Below are 21,864 nucleotides of genomic sequence, written 5' to 3'. Positions count from 1 at the left end.
ATTAAACATATGCTTTCATTGAAAGCTTATGAATTTTAACTTAGTGGTAGTTACAATATTTTATAATATATAAATACAAGGCTTGACACTACTTGATATGTACAGTTACAAAATGTTTCAATTTTGACTAAGAGGTAGTTGATACTTGTGTTGTAGGCAACATAGAACTAAATGTAAATAAGGTGGTCATTTCCATGATCCATCACTCTAGATTAATGTTTGTCATTGGCTAATATCAAGCAAGTGATCATTTTGATGTATTATAGTAGACTAGTATAAGATTTATAGGCATTTGGTTTCATAACACATTACCTTTCAAAGATCAAGGCATGTTAGAATACTTGAAGTCGTATGTATTGTATTTTTCTAATTTTGTATTGACATTCTCTCAAGGCATTGCATGTATCTTTTATACTTGTGAAGCATAGATTGTGATTTGCTGCAAAAACAATACTGTAGTAGGAATAAGACAAAATAACAGCCAAATCAATTATATTTGTTAAGTCATTGTAAAATTCTCTCAAATATGTGAAAGTTCACCCACAAGATGCCATTATATTTCTTATATTTCTAACATACTAGTGCCTGCTTCACAAGTACTCCAGTGTATAGATATAGAGAACAAGTATTTCAACAGAAAGACTTTGATTTGAGGATATACTGCTTGTATTCCAATGTTAAACCCGGGCTCCTCTGGCAGAGTATGTAAAAAGGAACCAATCACTGACTACAACATAACTAAGTTTTCAATAATATCAACAAAAAGATGTGTTCCATATCCCCTTCAGATGACTTTATGGTGAGATACCAAACATCCCAATTCTTCATTTCAGGAAAATGAATCATATTTTCATGGTTTTTGCTGTACAAGGGAACAGATGGAAGGTCCTTTCGCTGTCTTTGTGGATGATGTGTCTCTCATTTTGCAAGAGGTTCTCTAGAAAGAATGAGCCATAATTTGTGTTCTCCATCGTAAAAAACCTTAACTCAACTAAACGTTATTTGCTTGGCAATGCTTTGTTAGTTGCAACTTCAGCTCATTTTTTCTTCTCTTCGAGAGATTGACTGGGCTTTCGATGTTAACCCCAACCCAGCTCATTTATATAAATACATGCTGAATTTCAGCCCTCCAAAGAATGAATAACATAAATTATATATTTTTTATTTATTTATGGAGCGGGAAACAGATCATGTCGACGTAGATGGATGTTCGATGGAGGCATCTCATCTTCCTCTGGGAGTTTCACCACATCTACTATTCCATTGCTGAATCGTGCCGAAATTGATGGTGATAGAGGTGAATACACACCTGCAGCTAATCCATTTTTCCACAAAATTTTAGGATGATCTCATTCAAGGTTCTTGATAGATTTGATTCATGTATCCATTATATTCTTAATAATACATCATTTTAGTAACGGGAAATCTCAAACTGATGTGAGAACCCACAAAAAATGAGTTTACGAGGAAATGACCTTGAGGTTACTTTAGTTTTAAAGAGTGTTATTTTCGTTACCTTACCTTCAACAAGGTTTATCATTGTTTAGAAGAGGCAATTTCATAAGTCTATGGAAAGTTTTTCTCAGCAATTATGTTTGGATAACTTGGTTTATGATTCATTAGAAACATAGGCAAATCTTCTAATCATATCATTGGATATGCTACAAAATCTGAGCATAGGTAACTCAGATGGTGGCCATGATGCAAAAGAAAAAGTGACTCCCCTTGTATTTTAGTTTGTACATTGCCTTTACACAATGAGAAATTTGACGCTCAAGGTTTGAAAAAGTGACTGCCCTTGTATTATTAGTTGTATCTTCCCGTAACACACAAAATGGCATGCATTGAGATCAAAATACTGATGTAAATCTTATTTTAATACCAATAAGGCTTTCCAGGCTAAAGAATCTTACATGTCAACAGGCATGATCCTACACAGAGGTTCGCTTGGAATGTTATATGAGCACACTTGATAGGACCTTTGAAGTTGGGCCTGTTGATTGTTGAGATTTGATAACCAAGAGATGTTTCATTCACAAAGAAAAAGAGGTCTTCACTCAAAGAAACCCTCTATGTAGCATACAATTAAGATGCTTTTTTAAATAACATTCAATCTAATGGACCTGAGTAGATTTTTATAGTACTTACTTATCCCTGACCTTCTGTTGTCACTGGAGTCTTTTGTCGAATGTAGTAAAATTGTTCCAGATAAAATTGTGATGAACCCACAGATTTCTGAGACCACATTTGTAGCAGTTTGGCCATCCCAGTCCTGCATATCAATATCTATTAAAGAATGTACATGGCTAGTATGCTTGGTATACTGCCTGGTATACCATACAATGTCCACACAAAATTTAAATATGTTGTAAAACATCTTGGCTGTAACTTATTCTTTAGACCTTACCTTGAACATGATCACGCTTGCTACTATCGTGAGAGATGTGAACATCACATAGTAGGTGGGAGAAACAACTGCAGTATTGAATGAATCCAGTGCCTACACACCAAATAAAGAATATCTCAGCGTTTCTCGGGATAGGCCAAGACCCAAAGAACATTGACATGGAACTTTATTACCTTGTTCAAATAGTTCATTTGAGTAACTATACATGTGACAACCACCATCAGAAAAAGCCATGTCTCCCAATATGTGAACTGATTCTCCCCTTCAAATGTTAGCTTGATAGCAATCCCTAATGCCTTGACACTCATCACCTTCATTGTTTCCTAAATCAGTATTCTGATTTTTCTGGATTTCGTGCAGAGAGTCATAATACAATGGGAAAAGAAATCATACCGACAACGAACCCATCAAGGAGCATATGCCAACAAACACCATCACATGAGTATGGCCCCACGTTGGAGCAAAATGGAATATAAGGACCAATACAATTGCAATAACCGATGCTGCATACAGAAGAAATGCTGGTTGTGTTGCCAGATTCCATATTTCTGTCACTGAAGAAATAGTGCGTTCTTGTGGTGCATGAAGTACGATTACCACAGATCCCACAATGCACATAACACAGCCCAATACACCAAGCTTATTCAACTTCTCTTTCAACATTACATGAGCTAGACCAGCACTACAAATATACAGTTACTAATAATTAAATAATGCTAAAATGATGCAGCTTGAAGTAAAGACACTGCAATCATAAACAAAATTTTATGCATTACCTAACAATAATGCTGAGAGCACCAAGTGGAGTGACCAAAATTGCAGCCGCAAATGCATATGCTACAAAGTTCGCAATCTCTCCTACAATCACTAGAATTCAGTTGGGGAAATTTAGTCTCTCTTTCTTCTTTTATAGTGGCTAGCTTCTCTCGCTCAATCTCCAATAGAAATATTCTGTATATTATCAGAACATGAAGATAACAAAAAACCCTTGCTGTCTTTACTACAATAGAGTGGAACTTATGGCAAGGTAAACCCTCTTAAGCTATTGTAAGACTATGTGACATAAAGACAATTCCTACAAGGACAAGCCCCTTACAAAGCTTAGTTATGAAAATTACTTAATCAATTTTCCATTTTGCATTAAAAGAAAAGAAATCTGCTTATGGGGGACGTCAATATATATCTCTCATAAACCAGTTGAGGTAGTTGGATCATATGTATGTCTAGGAGTCACGTTTAGTGCTTGCTCAGGTAAATTCTCGATGACCCAGGCAGCCAAAGATAGGCTAACGAGAGGGTATGCATCCCTCTTACTCTTAAAGAGACAATGTCACCAGGCATACTTTCAAGAACCACAGACTAAGGGATGGCTCTTCAACTCATTAGTGACCCCTTCCCCCATGTATGCATCAGCAGTTTGGGCTCCAAGTCTACCATCTATCATGTGGATGCAATTAGAGAGACCTTTGGTGACGATGTTATCATGTCAACCCCGAAGCAAATCGATAGTACCACATGACACTATTAGAGCATAGTTCACTTTGCCCCCGATGTTAGTAGATGCACTTTTCCAACTTGTAATTTTTATTCATAGGATACATAGCCAACCACAAGATAGGATATCTTATCAAGCTTTTGAGGCATCCTGATCCCTATATGCGTCCAAAGATACCGGCTCTTGGTATAGCACTGTAGTGAGTTGGTTACTTGCAAATGGCATAGACATTAATAACCTACCTCCCCTTAAGTACAACCATAGGACAGATAAATTTTTAATCTCTAATGAGGACCATAATAAAGTAATACGCCAAGAAATATGGCAAATTTACACTCGATATAAATGGATCACCCCACGAGAGCCACTCCCATCTAAAATGTTGTACTATAAGGAACACTTCATGCACTTCTCTCAGTTAGGTTTTATTACATGACCAAAATATCTAGATACATTATTATCAAATGCACTAAGGGTTGTCATTGGACAACTTAGGATATCATCTCACCAACTTGAGATTGGGAATGGTCGTACTAATAGAGTCCTTAGGGAGGAAAGGATATGTAGATTATGTCACATAGAGATAAAGGATGAGTATCACTTTACATGCAAGTGTTCAACTTACGCCGAGATAAGGGCGAAATATCATGACATACTAAGACCCTCTCCCACCCTCTCCAAACTATTAGATACCCTAGATATAAAGAGACTAGGTAGGTATATCCTAGTGCAAAAACAACATAGAGAGAATAAGATACCAAATGTTAATCATAACCATTCTAATATTCACCAACATGTAACTAATGAAACTTTTTAGGAACAAGGACCATCGTGCCTTTTATTAGTGCACAAGTGTGAACGCACTCGTAGCACATTTTTGACTTGTATATACATAATATCTAAAAACCAAAAAAAAAGTGGTACATACACTCTTTGTACCCAAGACAGCATGCATCTCTCGCTCTCTCTCTCTCTCTCTCTCTCTCTCTCTCTCTCTCTCTCTTTTTCTCTCATTCAGACTCTCTCCCTCTCTAGTTGACCTAAACGCTAATCCTCGTGTTGCCCTTCAAACTAGTATCAGAGCAGAGCATGTTAGAGCAAGTCACATTTCTTTTTCCACAGAGTAGGTTAGAGTGTTTTCCTAGGATACGGTGACGAGGGTGAAATGGGGTATAGATTGTGGGATCCCGAGAAAAGAAAAATAGCACGCAACAATGATGTTATATTCCGGGAAAATCGCATGCATAAACAACCTCTGAGGAAGTACGTAGGGTTGTATTCCGAGAAGAAATACCTTTTAGACAGGAAAATGTGCCCGCTGTACAGCAGCAAACACCTGCTGTAAACTTACCTGCAAATGCAGAAAATGAGGTTGGAAATGATCAGCCAGCCTTTGCCAATAACGATGAGCCACCAAATGTGCAAGAATGGCTAGAACAACAAGCTGTTAATGCTGATTTGCAGGCTGAAATGCCTGGACAGCAAGTTGAAAATGATGATTTGCAGGCTCAACAGCAATCAAACAATGAGCAATGGGTTATGAGATCATCTAGAGTTACTAGACAGCCTGACAGATTTGTTCCTGATGCAAACAGTGTGGCTGATTATGTCATGGTGACTGATTGTAGCGAACCGTCTTGCTTCAAGGAGCAATGGACAGATAGGACAATAAGAAATGGCATAAAGCCATGTTGTCAGAGATGGAATCTCTTGAGAAAAATGACACTTGGGATTTGGTGCAGTTGCCTAAAGGGCAGAAAACACTTCCATGCAAATGGGTTTATAAAATGAAGGTCATTTCTGACTCCTCGCCAAAGTACAAAGCAAGATTGGTTGCAAAAGGATAAAAGCAGGAATATAGAGTTGATTTTGATGAGATCTTCTCTCCTGTAGTTAAGATGACTACATGAAGAACCATTTTGGGTCTAGTTGCAGTTGAAGATATGGAGCTCATACAAATGGATACGAAGACTAACTTTTTACATGGCGATCTACATGAAGACATATATATGCAGCAGCCTGAAGGTTTTGTGGCTAAAGGCAAAGAGAAGATGGTTTGTAACCTCAAAAGGAGTTTGTGTGGGTTGAAACAAGCACCAAGAGAATCGTATCATAAATTTGATACATTTATGCAGTCTCAAGGTTTTCGTAGAAGTCAAGTGGACCACTGCTTGTACACCAAGAAGGCAGCAGATGGCAGCCTGATTATCTTGGTTTTGTATGTTGATGATATGTTGATTGCTGGCAAGGATATTCATGCCTTGGATTCATTGAAGCAAAGCCTTCATGGCAGCTTTGATATGAAGGATCTTGGTGATGCAAATCACATCCTTGGCATGTGAATACTCTGAAACCGGTCAAAAGGGGTACTCTTTCTATCTCAACAGGAGTATATCTCTAAGGTTTTGCAGCGTTTCAATATGGAGGGGGGAAAACAATTGGGATTCCATTGCCTCCATATTTGAAACTCAGTGCAGAAGACAGCCCTACATCTGATGATGAGAAGGCTGAAATGGCTAAAGTTCCATATGCTTCCGCCGTTAGTAGTTTGATATATGTGATGGTTGCTACACGCCCTGATATTGCTTTTGCAGTGGGAGTGGTTAGTAGGTACATGGCAAACCCCAAAAAAAAGCATTGGGAAGCGGTGAAAGGTATTATGAGATACCTCAAAGGCATAAAGGACTTGTGCATTTGCTTTGGAAAGCAAAAGGCATCTGTCATTGGTTTTACGGATGCAGACTATGCTGGTCACGCGGACTGCAGAAAGTCTACTTCTGGGTATGTGTTTACTTTCACAGGAGGAGCAGTCTCTTGGATCTCCAGACTACAAAAGTGAGTTGCATTGTCTATTACAGAGGCAGAGTATGTTGCTGCCACTGAGGCATGCAAGGAGGCTTCATGGCTTTCATATCTAGTGAGAGATCTTGGCATTACGGAGTTACCTATTCTTCATTGTGACAGTCAGAGTGCTATCATGCTAGCTCGGAATCCCGTCTTTTATGCAAAGACGAAGCACATACAGGTGAAGTATCACTTCATCAGAGATGTACTTGACAGCAAGAACATTGAGCTTGTCAAAGTACATACAAATAATAATCCTGCAAATCTTCTCACGAAGGGTCTTCGAGCTGAGCGATTTGCTCATTGCCGACAGATGATGGGAGTTGGATAGATGTATGTAGTTCAGCTTTGTACATACTTGGATTTAGCTGACTTTCTTTTTTTTTTCTCACGGCACATTGCCTTTAGGTGGGAGGAGGTTGTTGGGAATAAAGGGCCATCATGCCTTTTATTAGTGCACGAGTATGAACGCACTCGTAGCACATTTTTTACTTGTATATACATAATATCTAAAAACCCAAAAAAAAGTGGTACACTCTTTGTACCCAAGACAGCGTGCATCTCTCTCTCTCTCCCTTTATCTCTCACTCAAACTCTCTCCCTCTCTAGTTGACCTAAAGCCTAATCCTCGTGTTGCCCTTCAAATGAATGTGGACACACCTACACCATTCGGCCTCTCCCTTGCTGAAGCAAAAAAGCAAAGAACCAAACGCCCTCGGATGTCAAGCTTCAAAGAACTTGACGTGGAGTAGAAACAATTAAAAAGATAAGGGAACATGAGCTGCGCCACCTAGAAGCTATGGTTGGGGTACCTTTTATATTGGGACCGCGGGCCACATCCACATCAAAACCCTTTGACCTCCCACTTCTTTTCGACAGACTTGGATGGAAATGAAACTAGGCCTAGTATAAAGCATTTCCTTTATAGGACATGTTTTTTCTAGAACTCTTTAGCTTAAGTCTTATTTTATTTTTATTTTCGATGAATGGGTAAATACCCCATTTTTGTTGTAAACCAATTGTCTCATGGGCCAATTTTGATCTTAGAAGACGTTAATATATCAACATGGACAAAACTAAAGTGATGGTGTTTAACACCACTCAAGCATGGGTAACAAGATCAAAACCAAAATTCTTCTTGGGAGAGGAAAAGGTGGAATACACACGCTCCTACACATACCTAGGAGTAACATTTACAGGACCTAGGTTCTCCTTACAGGAGGCTGCTTGTGCCCGACTTTCTCATGGATATGCAGCCCTTGGTGCTCTCGAGAGACAATGTGCAGATTTGCAGTTCCAAGAGCCACGGACTAAGCTATGGTTATTTGATACACTTGTCACACCAACTCTTCTCTATGGAGTAGAAACATGGGGACCAAGTCTTAACAAGGCAAATCATTGGAAAGGTTTAGAGAGACCTTTAGTGTCAATGATTGCTCGCATGATAAGGAGCAAAGCATCGGTGCCCCACGATATAATCCGGGCAGAGATGGGAGCAGCACTTATAATAACCGAGGCATTGTTCCCATCAGTGACATTTATCCAATGTCTTTGGGAGCTACCTAAACGAAGGTACCCAAGGTTGGCACTTATGTCATCAAGACAACTAGCTGAAAATGGAGACACTCATTGTTGGTATGCTGAAATGCAGCAATGGTTCGAGTCACATGGCATGAGTATAAATGCACTACCGCCGTTCCAATATAGCTTGGACTATCCCCACCTAAATATGACCAAAGTGGAAAAGAATAGAGTGATCCGGTCTGATATTATTAACTTGGAAAACAAGATAACATGGATCAGCCCCAAAATACCACTTGGTACAAAGATGGCTCACTATAAGACGCACTTCTTACATACATCAGAGGATGGATTCGTCATCAGGCCACCTTATATGGACATACATCTATCCTGTGCGCTACGTAGTGTGATAGGGCAGCTAAGAACTTCATCACATCAGCTACAAATTGAGGTAGGCAGATATACATGACTACATCTAGAAGAGAGAATTTGCCAATTGTGTCATCAAGGAGTGGAATCTAAGGAACACTATGTTTGTCATTGTAGTGTCTTTTATGAAATCAGAGGGAGATACCATTGCCTCTTTAAACAAGGCTTTGGCCCACTACGCAAGGTAATGGAATATGAGGACCAACGATGCCTAGGACTTTTCTTGCTAGAGCTCAAGAGACATCGGGAAAAGTTGTTGAAGAATACAGCCACACAAGCTCATACACAAAGAACAATCACAACTTTCTTTAGCCCCATCACTCTTACTAATCCTACAAGTCCATCACGGGATACACAAATGGGCTCCAAACCAGGACATAACAAAGGGGTTACAATTGATCGGGCAATAGCAATTTGTCGTGCACGGAGGCCCTGCCCCCATGGACCACGACCTCGACACCCTTGTCATCGACAGATAAAAGCCATTATCTCCCGCCATCGTAGGTGCTTCCCTTGCTTTGGAGACATTTCCATTCTAGATCGACCTATGCTAGAGATCTTTCGAAGACAAAAGCTACAATATACCTAACTTGAGAATCTCACATGTGCCAAAAACCAAATTCCCTCGTTTCTTCTCTTTTCATCTTACTTACTTTTATATTTACTGTGTAGTATTTATTTTATTTTGATTTGTTCTCAAAAACGAGACAACACTCAAGATGTAATCTCTTATTTGGTCTTATAGGCCATTTTTGGCCTCTTAAAAGACGTTAATATATCTTTCTTTCTTTCTCTCTCTCTTTTAATCTTCTCATACGTCAATTCTAATCTTAGGGAGCAACAATAAAATCTCTTTGGCCGTTCTCTTGGTGGTTTACATTGAACCGTCAAAGTCCTAAAATTGAGAAAACCCAAGTTCAATCCTCGCGATGGACTAAGCCCCATCCCATAGATTACAATTGGTCTCCCATGGATGTTAAAAAGATATCCATCTATCTATCTATCTCATTCACCAACTCTATTTAGTCTATGCATTGTTGAATTAGAACAAATAGTTACAAAATTCTAGACAAAGAAGGCATATAGAAGTCTCCAATGGGAATGTAGTCACCGTACTTTTGTTGTTCATAGATGATGTGATGTTGTTTGCAAATACTTTAGAAGATGCATAAAAGCTTACGAGAGCATTGGAAAAGTTTTCCATGCGTACTAAGTTGAGTGTCAATAGCTCTAAAATGAAGAAAATGCTTGTGAGGAACAAAAATAAGGCTAAACCAAGCATTATGTACAATAATGAGCCACTTAAAACTATGGAAAGATTTATATACCTTGGTGTCGAAGTTCCCTTGACATGGATGGAATGAATGTCCTACCTGTTGCTTAGAGGTGGGAAAGAGAGCTTATTATGTTGGGACGAAATATCTTTCCAACAATTTGGTAGCAACAGCAACAATCTATGGGGCGGAAGTATGGAGCAGTCACGTTCCTAAGTCTATTTGGGAAGAGTTTGAAAATGTTCAAAAGAACTGTCTTACAAAGTCTCTTCAAGCCAAAAAAGCATGTAATACATCCTCCTACATCTTGAGAAGAGATCACGTCTCACTAAGAACATGCCTATGGAAAGGGTTATTGAGTACATGTTTAAGGTTCAAAAAAGACCCTCATGACTTCCAAGTCGCATGGAAAGGTTATTGCGTACATGTTTAAGGTTCAAAAGGAACCCTCATGACTTCCTAGAATAGCATGGAAACCAAGCAAAGAGATCCAAAAGGCAATTAAAAGCATAATTTTGTGTTCTAGATGGATGCAAGATATGAAAAAATGGCTTGGAGGATGGGATGCATCAAACGATTCTTCTCTCAATAGGACCTTTTTGCAACACCAATGTATCATGAAATGGGAAAAATGGTGAAGGCTCATGCTTCACACATTATACTACATATGTTGGGAAACCACATTCTTTACCAAACAGGAAAACCACACACAAATACATGTTAGTACCCATCTTGTTGTCCATTCAAACCATTGCGTCCATGCGTCTTAGTTCACACTCACTTCAATATGAGACATGATGATAGGCACATGTGATGAGCCTAGTCAACTTTTGCACATTTTACCTTAAACAAGTTCAAGAGTCTTAGTATTACACTTTGATACAATGTTTTGCTTTTAATCACATTCAACTATGCTTGTAAAACCACTCTCACTCTCTCTTTCTCTATCTCTATCTCTATCTCTGTCTCTCTCTCATGTATCAGTGGTTTGGGCTCCAGGACTACCATCTTTCATGTGGACGCAATTAGAGAGACCATTGGTGATGATGTTATCACGCCAACTCCGAAGCAAATCGACAGTACCACATGACATTATTAGGGTTGAGTTCACTTTACCCCTAATGTTAGTAGTGGCAATTTTTCAACTTGTAGTCTTTATTCACAGGATACATAACCAACCACATGATAGAATATCTCATCAAGCCTTTGAGGCCTCTCAATCACTGTATGAGTCCGGCTATACTAGCTCATGGTATGGCATGATGGTGAGTTGGCTTCTTGTGAACGGTCTAGACATAAATAACCTACCTCCCCTTAGGTACAACCACGCAATTGATAACACTTTACTCTCTCATGAGGACCGCAATAAAGTAATACACCAAGAAATATGGCAAATTTACACTCGGTATAAATGGATCACCCCACTAAAGCCATTCCTATCTAAAATGTTGTACTATAAGGAACACTTCATGCACTTCTCTAAGTTAGGTTTTATTACGCGGTCAAAATATCTAGATTTATTCTTACCACATGCACTAAGGGTTACCATTGGAAAACTTAGAATATCTTCTCACCAACTTGAGATTGAGAATGATCGTACTAATGGAGTCCTTAGGGAGGAAAGGATATGTAGGTTATGCCACATAGAGATAGAGGATGAGTATCACTTTACATACAAGTGTCCAACCTACGCCGAGATAAGGGCAAAATACCAAGACACACTTGGTTCCTCTCCCACACTCCCCAAACTATTAGATACTCTAGATATAAAGAAATTAGGTAGGCACATCCTAGAGCTAAAACAACACAAAGAGAATAAGTTACAAAATGTTGCCAATAATGTTGCTAATGTTCACCAACATGTAACAAATGAAGTTTTTCAGGAACAGGGGGAGACAACGAATGTCGACACACTTGCACCACTCGGCCTTTTCCTTGATGAAGCAGAAAACCAAAGAACCAAACGCCCTCAGATGTCGGGTTTCAAAGCAACTCGACGTGGTATAGAAGCAATAAAGAAAATAAGGGAACGTGAGCTACACCGCCTTGAAGCCATGGCTGGGGCACACTCTACACTAAGACCACGGGTCACACCCACACCAAAACCCTTTGACCTCCCACTTCTTTTCGAGAGGCTTGGGTGGAAATGAAATTAGGCTTAGTGCAAAGTCACTCCTTTTATTGAGTATACCACGTTTTGTACACTACTAGAACTCTTTTAGCTAAGTTCTATTTTTACTTTATTTTATTTTTAGTTCTGATGATTGGATAAATACCCATTTTGTTGTAAACCAACTATCTCATGGGCCAATTTTGGCCTTAGAAGACGTTAATATATCTTTCTTTCGTTCTTTCTTTCGTTCTTTCTTTCTTTCTCTAGTCTTCCGATCTAGTCTTCTTTGTCAAGTTTGTTTTAGCCATAACTTAGTCATACAAGGTTAGATTTATGGCTTGAATCAAAGTTTGCAACAAGATCTATGATATGATCTAGGAAGATAAGTTCACTTTGGTCAAATAAGAGAGCCACAGAGTCCGAGAGCATGATTGATAATGAGCCAAGATCACTAATGATTCTTGATATTAATGCAACAAAGTCAGCCAGAATGTAGACAATGCTTATAAGCCAGTTGATTTCCTCTTCAAGACAAAAGGTGAACAGATTATGGCACTCATGAAAGAGAATGTAAAACTACAAATTATTGTTATTGAGAATGAGACTCTTATGAAAACAATTGTAAAGCTTGAAGATGAGATTAGAGAATATACGAAAACTTCATTAAAAACAAATGAGCATTTAACAAGATCGAACTAAAAGAAGCATGGAAAGAGGAAAAAAATGGACACAATGAGGAGGGATACAAGTGAAATGAAAAATGAATACAAAACAAAGCTATAGGCCAATGTATGTTGTGGGGAAAAATGTATTGCAATGGACACCCATGGAATGTCGAACTTGGCATAGAGGAGTTTACCAATGAATTGGATATCATACTTCTTGTTGCAACTTGGGAGCATAATATTGAAAGGATTCAAGTTTGGGCAACTACAATGTACACTCCGTGATATGGTTGAAAAATCCAAGATAACAAAGAGGACAACGATGGGTCACATGTTTGATTAAGAGGGAATTAGAGAAATATGCCTTCATCATAAAAAATGATGAACATAAATGTTACATATGGCTTAAAATAGAAACACCAAATGATATGCCCACTTTTGTTGTTGGATGCTACATTCCTCATCAAGATTCTAATTTCTGTTTTGTTAAAGACCAAATCTTTGCCAATCTAGAAGATGATATTGATTATTCCAAAGCTAATGGAGAAGTTATTGTCTTTGGTGACATAAATGCTCATACAAGAAGTTTGCAACTTGATGTGCAACAATCTTTCATGCCACACATCTCAAGGAGCAAGAGGATTACAAATGTATAGTCTTTTTTCTATTGATAAAAAAGATCTAGATCAATTTGCAAACTTACTCCTACAAACGTGCAATAATACCAAAATGCTTGTTGCAAATGGTGTATCGTTATGGCCCAACACTAATGATTTTACATGTATCCTTATAAGCATGTTATTACAAACACCATACACCCCCCTACGTTTTGAGACTGGACCACTTCCCATTTGAGATTATGGCCATTGAAAGGGTTGTTGAATACATGCTTAAGGTTCAAAAAGTAACTCACATCAACTTCCTAGAATTGCGTTGGAATCAAGCAAAAAGATCAAAAGACACATAAAAGCAAAATTTTGTGTTCCGGTTGCATACAAGATATGGAAAAATGGTTTGGAAAATGGAATGTGACATACTTGCATCATGATGCATCAATAGATTCCTCTATGAATGAGGCCTTTTTGCAATGCCAAATTGAGATCGTGGTCATGGAAAGATTTGTTGAATACATGCTTAATGTTCAAAAAGTCACTTACATTGACTTCGTATAAATGCATGAGAAGCAAGCAAAAAAGATCCAAAAGATATACAAACGCAAAATTGTGTTCCACTTGTATAGAAGATATGGAAAAATGGTTTGGAAGGTGGAATGCAACACACTGATTCACACTACATATGATGCACCTAACTACAAAACCATGTTCTATGTTCTATGTTCCATGTCAATACATGTTAGAGCCCATGTCTACCATCTAAATCATTGCTTCCATGCAACTTAGCTCACACTAAGTACAAATATGTGAGACAGGATGTTGGGACAGAAGTGATAAGAGTAATCGACTATGCACACTTTTCCCTAAATATTTTCAGGAGTCTGCATATCACAATTTCATACAATGCTCTACCTTTGATCACATACAACTATGCTTTCCATACATCTTCAACCAAACCCAATCCTTGCACGAATTTCTCATAGTCACGATGTGCACTCTCAATTGCAACTTTCATTAGTAAAGTTCTTTAACGTTGAGAGTCGCTATTCACTTTCACGTGTACTATGTGAAAATGTTATATATTTTATCTTATAGATCATATTTGACCTTTGAAGTTAACAATAAAATTTATCTCTATCTATCCCCTTATATTTAGACAAATCAGAGGATGGATTCATCATCAGGCCACCTTATATGGACATACATCTATCCTATGCATTGTGCAGTGTGATAGGGTAGCTGGTAACTTCGTCACATCAGTTAGAGATTGAGGTAGGCAAATATACACAAATACCTCTAGAAGAAAGAATTTGCCAATTGTGTCATCAAGGAGTGGAATCCGAAGAACACTATGTTTGTCATTGTCGTGTCTTTTATGAAATCAGAGGGAGATACCATTGCCTCTTTAAACAAGGCTTTGGCCCACTACGCAAGGTAATGGAATATGAGGACCAACGGTGCCTAGGACTTTTCTTGCTCGAACTCAAAAGACATAGAGAAAAGTTGTTGAAGGACAATAGTACAGCCACACAAGCTCATCCACAAAGAACAATCACAACTTTCTTGCCCCACCACTCCTACTAATGCTACAACTCAATCAAGGGATACACAAATGGGCTCCTGACCAGGACATAACAAAGGGGTTAAAATAGATTGGGTAATAGCAATTGGTCATGCACGTAGGCCCCAACCCCACAAACCACGACCTCAGCACCTTTGTCATCAATAGTTAAAGGCCATTATCTTCCACCATCGCAAGTGCTTCCCTCGCTTCAGATACCTCTCCATTCTGGATCGACCTATGCTAGAGGGAAGCATAGGTCGAAAGATTTGAAAGTTATAATATTAAACAAATTTTTGCGATTATGATATGGCATGTGCATTTGGGAGATGGAATTTTAGATTTTTTCACAAGCATCTTTGGTGTTAAGCAAGGATGCCTACTCTCTTTCGTAAATTTAGTGTAATAGCTCCAAAACTAAGGTTTATGCTTGTGAAGTCTCAAAATAAGGATAAACATGCATTGTGTACGATAATGACCTACTTGAAACCATCGAAAGCTTCAAATATTTTGGGCTTGACATTGCCTCCAATCATAGATGGAAAGAGGGTTCACTATACATTGGAGAATATACACAATGGTGGAGAAATTAAATGTTGGGTCTCAAAGGAGTATTGCTAACATATCTGCAACACTAGTGCTTCTCTATGTGGATGAAGTATGAGGCGGTAGCATCCCTAAATCAACCCAAAAGGAGTTTGAAAATGTCCAAAAGCACATTATGAAGTTTCTTCAAGTCAAGCCTCAAATGCCATACATGCACCTACTTCTTGAGATCGGATTGTCAAGGGCCGAAGGCAAGAACAACATTGAATCAAAAAAGAAAGAAAAGGAAAGGGGACAAAAGGATTTCTATTAACAAGAGACAAGTTGCAATTCAACCGGAATGGTTCAATCTTGAAAATATTTTTCATTATATATTAATATTGAACTATAACTTTGCTTCAATACAACTTATCACATTCTCTTTCATGTGAGATGTGACATTGGGGCACATGTGAGGAGACTCATCAACTAGCATATTTTGACCTAAAGAGTGCAGGCATCAAAGATCACTCTTTGATACAATGACCTGCATTCAACTACATTAGATTTTGCCTTCAACAATTTGTCAATCACATCCACTCATTAACAGTTTCTCATAATCACAATGTGCACTATCAATTGCAATGTTCATCAACATTCACCCCTGATAAACATCAAGAGTCACTACTCAATTCCACTCCTACAATGTAAAAATGATTACAACATTCACCCCTGATAAACATTGTCTTCGTTTATGTGGATGATCTCATCTTCACAAATTTTTGAACAGAAGATTCAGTATGAGATGAGAGAGAGAGAGAGAGAAGAATACTTGTGATCATGCCAACCCACCAAAGCGGCTCATACAAGTAAGTATACCCTCCAATCCCTAGGAAACAAAACACAATAATTTTCGAAATTTCAAATTTAGATATATAAACTAAAACAGGACAATTTCTCAAGAACGAATAAAAACCCATACCTGCTCTGACTCCAGATAACCCAGCACGAATGAGACCTTTCTTCTTTATGATGAAACTTGATCCAATGAAAATGCTAGATGACAGGGCAAGGATAAGACCCACAACATTCTCTGATGTTATACCGAAACCAGCAGCCAGCCTATTCTCTCTGAGAGCAATGAATCCACTCATACTTCAAAAACAAAAATGCGATATGTTCTGAAATCATGGGTGATTTACATTGTGGACCTCCATTAAGACCGCTCCCTCTCTATGTCTATCTCTACCCCTCACTGTGTTTCTCTCTCTCTCTCTCTCTCTCTCTCTCTCTCTCTCTCTCTGCGTGTGTGCGTAAAGGATTCTCTGAGCGATGGATCGTTTCGATCCGATCGATAAAAGACACTACGTGTGTGTGTGTGTGTGTGTGTGTGTGTGTGTCCATAAAAGGCACAAGCTTCTCTTACTCCAATTGGCCCTTACTCCAACTGGCCGGCAACCCCTCCAAATTAGGGGGACGGCACTCAACACATTTTTCTTTTGTCTTTCTTCTATCCATCTCTTCTTTTTATGGAGCAGGAGAAATGGAGATGGTGGGGCTTCTAGCGCTCCCTCAGTTCCCACCGAAGACCTAATTAACCTACTACCTCTCTCCATCTTTCGATCGCCTGCCCCCCCCCCCCCCCTTTGACTAATCCTCTCCGGACCTCTCGTGGTCCGGCCTAGCTTGGTCCATCCAGCTGTAATTAATTACTTAGCCTCACAATATTTTATCTGGAATCTCTTTTATTCGATTCCACACTATTACTAAACTTTGGTTTCCAGTGCCCTCGACAAAGAGGCAACCACCACATTTTTTAGATGTTACCTCTCCCCTTCGGTCCCCATTATGCCATTTCGGCCCCTCTCTTTTCTTTCCTTTCCTTTCCTTTCCTTTCCTTTTCTCTCTTTCTCGGTCTCTTTTTCACCGATCAAAATTTAGGCAAGTTGTCACTTTTGATGATCTTAGCTTCTTTAATAATCGAAAGCAATTGTGATTATTCATCTCATTCCACCTCCATAGGAATAAATGTGTGTTTTCTTTCTTCAATAAATTATTGCCATGTGTGCATGCTCATGCGTCTTCTTTGATAAATCGGCTAACCTTGCTAGTTTGTAAGTATTTGAGCACCTCCTTTATGAAGAGGTGATCCACAGGTTTGGGTTAGAAAGATATCACAAATCTTGCTTAGGCTAGAATGAGACAATACATAATATACTAAAATGCAATGTGGATGCACTTGCCACTACCTTCATACATAATATAAGAAACTAGTTTAAGACACATACATAATATAAGAAACTGGTCCAAGACATGCTTGTCAATTTTGCCTCACAAGTTATTTATGGAAAGGTGATATTGCATAATGGTAAAGCTCATGCATTCGAGAGTTTATACCTCGGGCAATAAAATTAAGGAGGTTAATGATAAAGATTTGTCACACTTTTTAGTTCTAGGTTGTGTACAATAGTGGTTTGCTATTCAAGCTATAATGTATATCATTATAAAACTCTTCCATTATAATTTATTATCCTCAAATTCAAGATCCTACATTTTTAAAGTTTGCTCTTCAAACATATGGTTCTAAAATGATTTTGACAACCCAAAGAGTGGAAAACTTTACCAATTGCTTAAGGCAATTTGAGGAGATTCGTTCTTCTTTATTTGTAAAGTTTTGAATCATACTTATTTTCATTGGTATTTATAGTTTTTCCATGCTTTTGTTTTTGGGTTTGTAAAGGTAGCATTATCCCTTTTTATGAAAAGATGCAATGCACCACATTGTACTTCACACTTAATGTCTTGTCTTATTATGCTTTAACCCTCAACTCTTTTTTAAGTTGACGGAAATAAATAAATATATATATTGAGTCAACGTATTACACAACCTAAATCACATGAAATGTGGACAAAAATTGTTCTAATGGATCTTCTCAAGTAATTGGGCTTCAAAATCTTTAAATGGTCCCAATTTGAACATTCTAATTTGGAAATATTAATATATCATTTGATCATTTTGTTCCCTATATGCTCTAATTGCAAAAGTTGATATCATACAAGCAAGCCATTTTTTTTTTCCAAAAAACATCTTCTTCATTAGTAGAAACTTGTACATCCATGACAAAATGATTACACTAACAACCTCATAAATGCTATAGTTGTGGTAGACCAATAAAAACTACAAAGAGTCATAGTATAAAAGTACAAAGAACGGTGAACACCTACATGAATGTTCTTTCTATCACCTATAATCATAGATTAACACATGCGTGATATTCTCAATGCGCAATATTCTCAATATTTGAGAATACGAAATGGCACCAAGAATATTAAAAACCCATTCGTTTTGTAAAATATATATAAAATATTTATTTATTTATTTAAATAAATTTATTTCACCAAAAAAAGAACAATTATTCATTAATAGATTATAGTGTCAAGAGAGTTTATGAAACTTATTTTAATTAATCTATTTATTTATTTATTTTAAAAAAATGAATACTTATAACTTATAAGTTATACATTTATTATAAAAATTTAGTTATATTTACAAATATGATTATGTTGAACTTTGAAGTATGATTAGTTTGAAGTACTATTTTTAATGTCAAAATAAAAATATCCATAAATTTTGAGGGAATAAAAAGTGAGAAATTAATGAGCCTTTATTTTATTTTATTTATTTATTAAAAATAAAACAAATACATACTTATAACTTATAAGTTATACATTTATTATAAAATTTTAGTAGTGTCAAATCCCCAAGTCCTTTTTTTATTATCCCTATTTATTGTCAAGTTCCTTTTTTTTATCCTAAGAAATTAAAAAGGACAGAGTTTTTTTTTTTGAGTTAAACGAATACTTGACCACCCATTTGTATTCGTATTCGTTTGAATTCGAATGGGAAACCCGACGAATGCGAATATGTCAATCTATGCCTGTAATCATTGGCTTAAACACCGAACTATAATGAAAACATTGCATTGCAGGAAACCATCTTTCGAAATGGAAGCATATCCAAGAGTTCATGTACTTTCTGTAAGACTCCACACGTATCCCATAGATCAAGCAATGCATTGCTAACAACCTGGTTTCTCTTCAGCCTGCCCATCTCCTCAATCTTTACCTACATTCCCCTTTTCTAATGCTCCAATGCAAGATTCAACCTGGTTTAGAATTGGAATCATATCCTGTAATAATAACATTGCAGTAGACTATCTTTCGAGCGGGAAGCATAACAAACACTTCATGTATGTGACTTCATCTCCAGAATTTCGTTGAAGTTGCATCTTCTTGACTTTATCAACGCATCCTCATCTTGCTCCTCTTTTTGCTTTTTCAAGTGATCCAACATGTCAGCTATTCATTTGAGATGATCCCTTGACATTGCATATGCTGTAAACCTTCGAACTATCATGAAGACCAGTCGTGCTGGTAATGCCTTCCATGGCACCACATCACGAAACGAGACATTATGGACTACATCTCTGACTTGATCTATCCCAACAACTTTTGAATACATATCCATTAGATAAAAAACAATACTCTCCACTACCCTATTTCCACAAATATGTGCATGTATTTGTTGGCTATTTTCACAACTTTCAGTTTATCACAAGCTTTTGGAAGCACAAAGACAACATAATTTGTAGGTGTTGCATATGTACAAGCCAAACTTTCCCTGCTGCCCTAGAGTTGTTTCCTTCAATTGCATTCCGTTGAAGTTCTGAATCGTAGTCTTCTAGATATAATAATTCGGAATATACTTCGCCGAATACAACAGACACCTGTAAAAGAAAATGCTTCTGATTTCATCATCCCCTCATAAAAGTTTGCTTCAACCCCCAACAACGTCATCATTCATCCTTATCAAACAAAGAAAACATGTTTCCTTTTCCCCAACCAACATGTCACCGACTACCACAAACGTCCACAGCAACCATCTCGCCATAGCATAGCAAAACCTGTACATACCAAACAAAAACCTAATGACACTACTCTCTTAATCCCCTCATGAAATTCCGCTTCTTCCCCCGACACCAATGTCACTCATCCTTTACAATTTTCTTCGTTTTCCACATCCACCGTCTGTTCGTTGGCCATTGAAGTCCTATACAAACAGAAAATAGAGTGAATGTGCTATCCTCATCCCTTCATAAAAACATTGCTTTAGTCCCCAACACCACCATGATTCACTCATCCTTAAAAATAGAGAATTTGCTTCAATGACCACATCACCCATCTTGATTTATACCACCAAGAACTTGTACCAAAAAAACAGAATGGGCTTACTCTACTAATCCCCTCATGAAATCATGCTTCATCCCCCTACACCATCGTCACTCATCCTCTACAGAAATGTGCTATCCTCATCCTCACCAAGTTTCTTCGTTTTCCACATCAACCATGTGTGCAGTCCTATACAAACAAAAAAATAGAGTGAAACACGCTTCCTTTTCCCCAACCAACATGTCACCAACTACCACACATGTCCACAACAACCATAGCACAGCAAAACCTGTACATACCAAACAAAAACATTGTGACACTACTCTCTTAATCCCATCACGAAATTCCGCTTCTTCCCCCGACACCAACATCACTCATCCTTTACAATTTTCTTCGTTTTCCACATCAACCGTCTGATCGTTGGCCATTGAAGTCCTATACAAACAGAAAATTCCTCATCCCCTCATAAAAACATTGCTTCAGTCCCCAACACCACCATGATTCACTCATCCTTAAAAAATAGAGAATTTGCTTCAATGACCACATCAACCATCTTGATTTAATGGAAGCAACAGAAAACCGAATGTAGAAAAAAAAACACAAGTTTAATGGAAAGATTGGACTCACACAGTACGCGGGAGAGATAGAGAGAGAGGGGGAGAGAGACAATACACACAACTCTCTCCAAAATAATAATACTCAGTCTGTACATAGGATGTGCTTAGTGAGCACTTTTATACAAGTCCATACGGACTGACAAAAGTATTGACACGTACTTCAATGTTCATAACTAAGGCCTACACTAACTCCCAAAATATATTCCTACGCGGAATATCTTTCCAACGGCCTCTTGGTTTATGCACCGCTACGACTTCTCGTTGCGCATCGGTTTGCATGCCGATTTACGCACCGATCCGGTTCTCGGCTTGCATAGCCGATCCGGCCAATGTTGAGCTTGTATCTCAACACTCCCCTCCCCCTCAAGCTCAAGTTGAGGCTCTTTTGGTTCTTCTGGATCATCACTCCGGTTTCTTCTGGCTTCACGCCTCGCTCGCGCTCCTCGTCCTGTTCGATTCTGCGTTGTCGTAGTGTAATTCGCACACTACGTGAAAAATTACATTTTTGGTCTCTCCGGATAGGACATGGAGTACCCGGTGAGAACCGGAAGAAGGAATCGGTAAGGAGAC

The 21,864-nt window shown here is 38.1% G+C and overlaps 1 protein-coding gene across 8 annotated transcripts; it reads right to left on the bottom strand.

Moving 5' to 3' along the window:
• Positions 1–465: 465 nt before the first annotated feature.
• On the bottom strand, positions 466–16,802 carry LOC147852448 (putative magnesium transporter NIPA3). 8 transcript variants are annotated; one of them, XM_087333790.1, is made up of 9 exons: positions 16,431–16,802; positions 16,281–16,337; positions 3,184–3,274; positions 2,801–3,089; positions 2,581–2,718; positions 2,408–2,500; positions 2,160–2,272; positions 1,914–1,993; positions 466–1,315 (listed from the first exon to the last, which is right to left on the bottom strand). In XM_087333790.1, the coding sequence occupies exons 1-9, from the start codon at positions 16,600–16,602 to the stop codon at positions 1,170–1,172; spliced, it is 1,179 nt and encodes a 392-aa protein (XP_087189916.1). In that variant the 5' UTR covers positions 16,603–16,802; the 3' UTR covers positions 466–1,169. The 8 variants fall into 8 exon arrangements, with proteins under 8 accessions (XP_087189916.1, XP_087189917.1, XP_087189919.1 ...); XM_087333791.1 differs by having other exon boundaries at positions 466–1,309; XM_087333798.1 differs by having other exon boundaries at positions 1,171–1,309; positions 2,149–2,272; positions 16,431–16,800.
• Positions 16,803–21,864: the final 5,062 nt, after the last annotated feature.

Source organism: Azolla caroliniana, unplaced genomic scaffold (genome assembly GCF_043228905.1).
Source record: "Azolla caroliniana isolate FFs.n. ecotype wild unplaced genomic scaffold, voAzoCaro1.0.p SCAF_18, whole genome shotgun sequence".
NCBI lineage: Eukaryota > Viridiplantae > Streptophyta > Polypodiopsida > Salviniales > Salviniaceae > Azolla > Azolla caroliniana.
Note: the sequence above shows the minus strand (reverse complement) of the source record. Positions and strands in the feature narration are given on the sequence as shown.

Coding starts and splice junctions, on each gene's coding strand:
- LOC147852448 (XM_087333790.1), bottom strand. CDS start 16,602: ATGAGTGGATTCATTGCTCTCAGAGAGAATAGGCTGGCTGCTGGTTTC. Junction 3,090..3,183: donor GCTCTCAGCATTATTGTTAG/GTAATGCATAAA, acceptor GTATATTTGTAG/TGCTGGTCTAGCTCATGTAA. Junction 2,273..2,407: donor CAAGCGTGATCATGTTCAAG/GTAAGGTCTAAA, acceptor ATTGATATGCAG/GACTGGGATGGCCAAACTGC.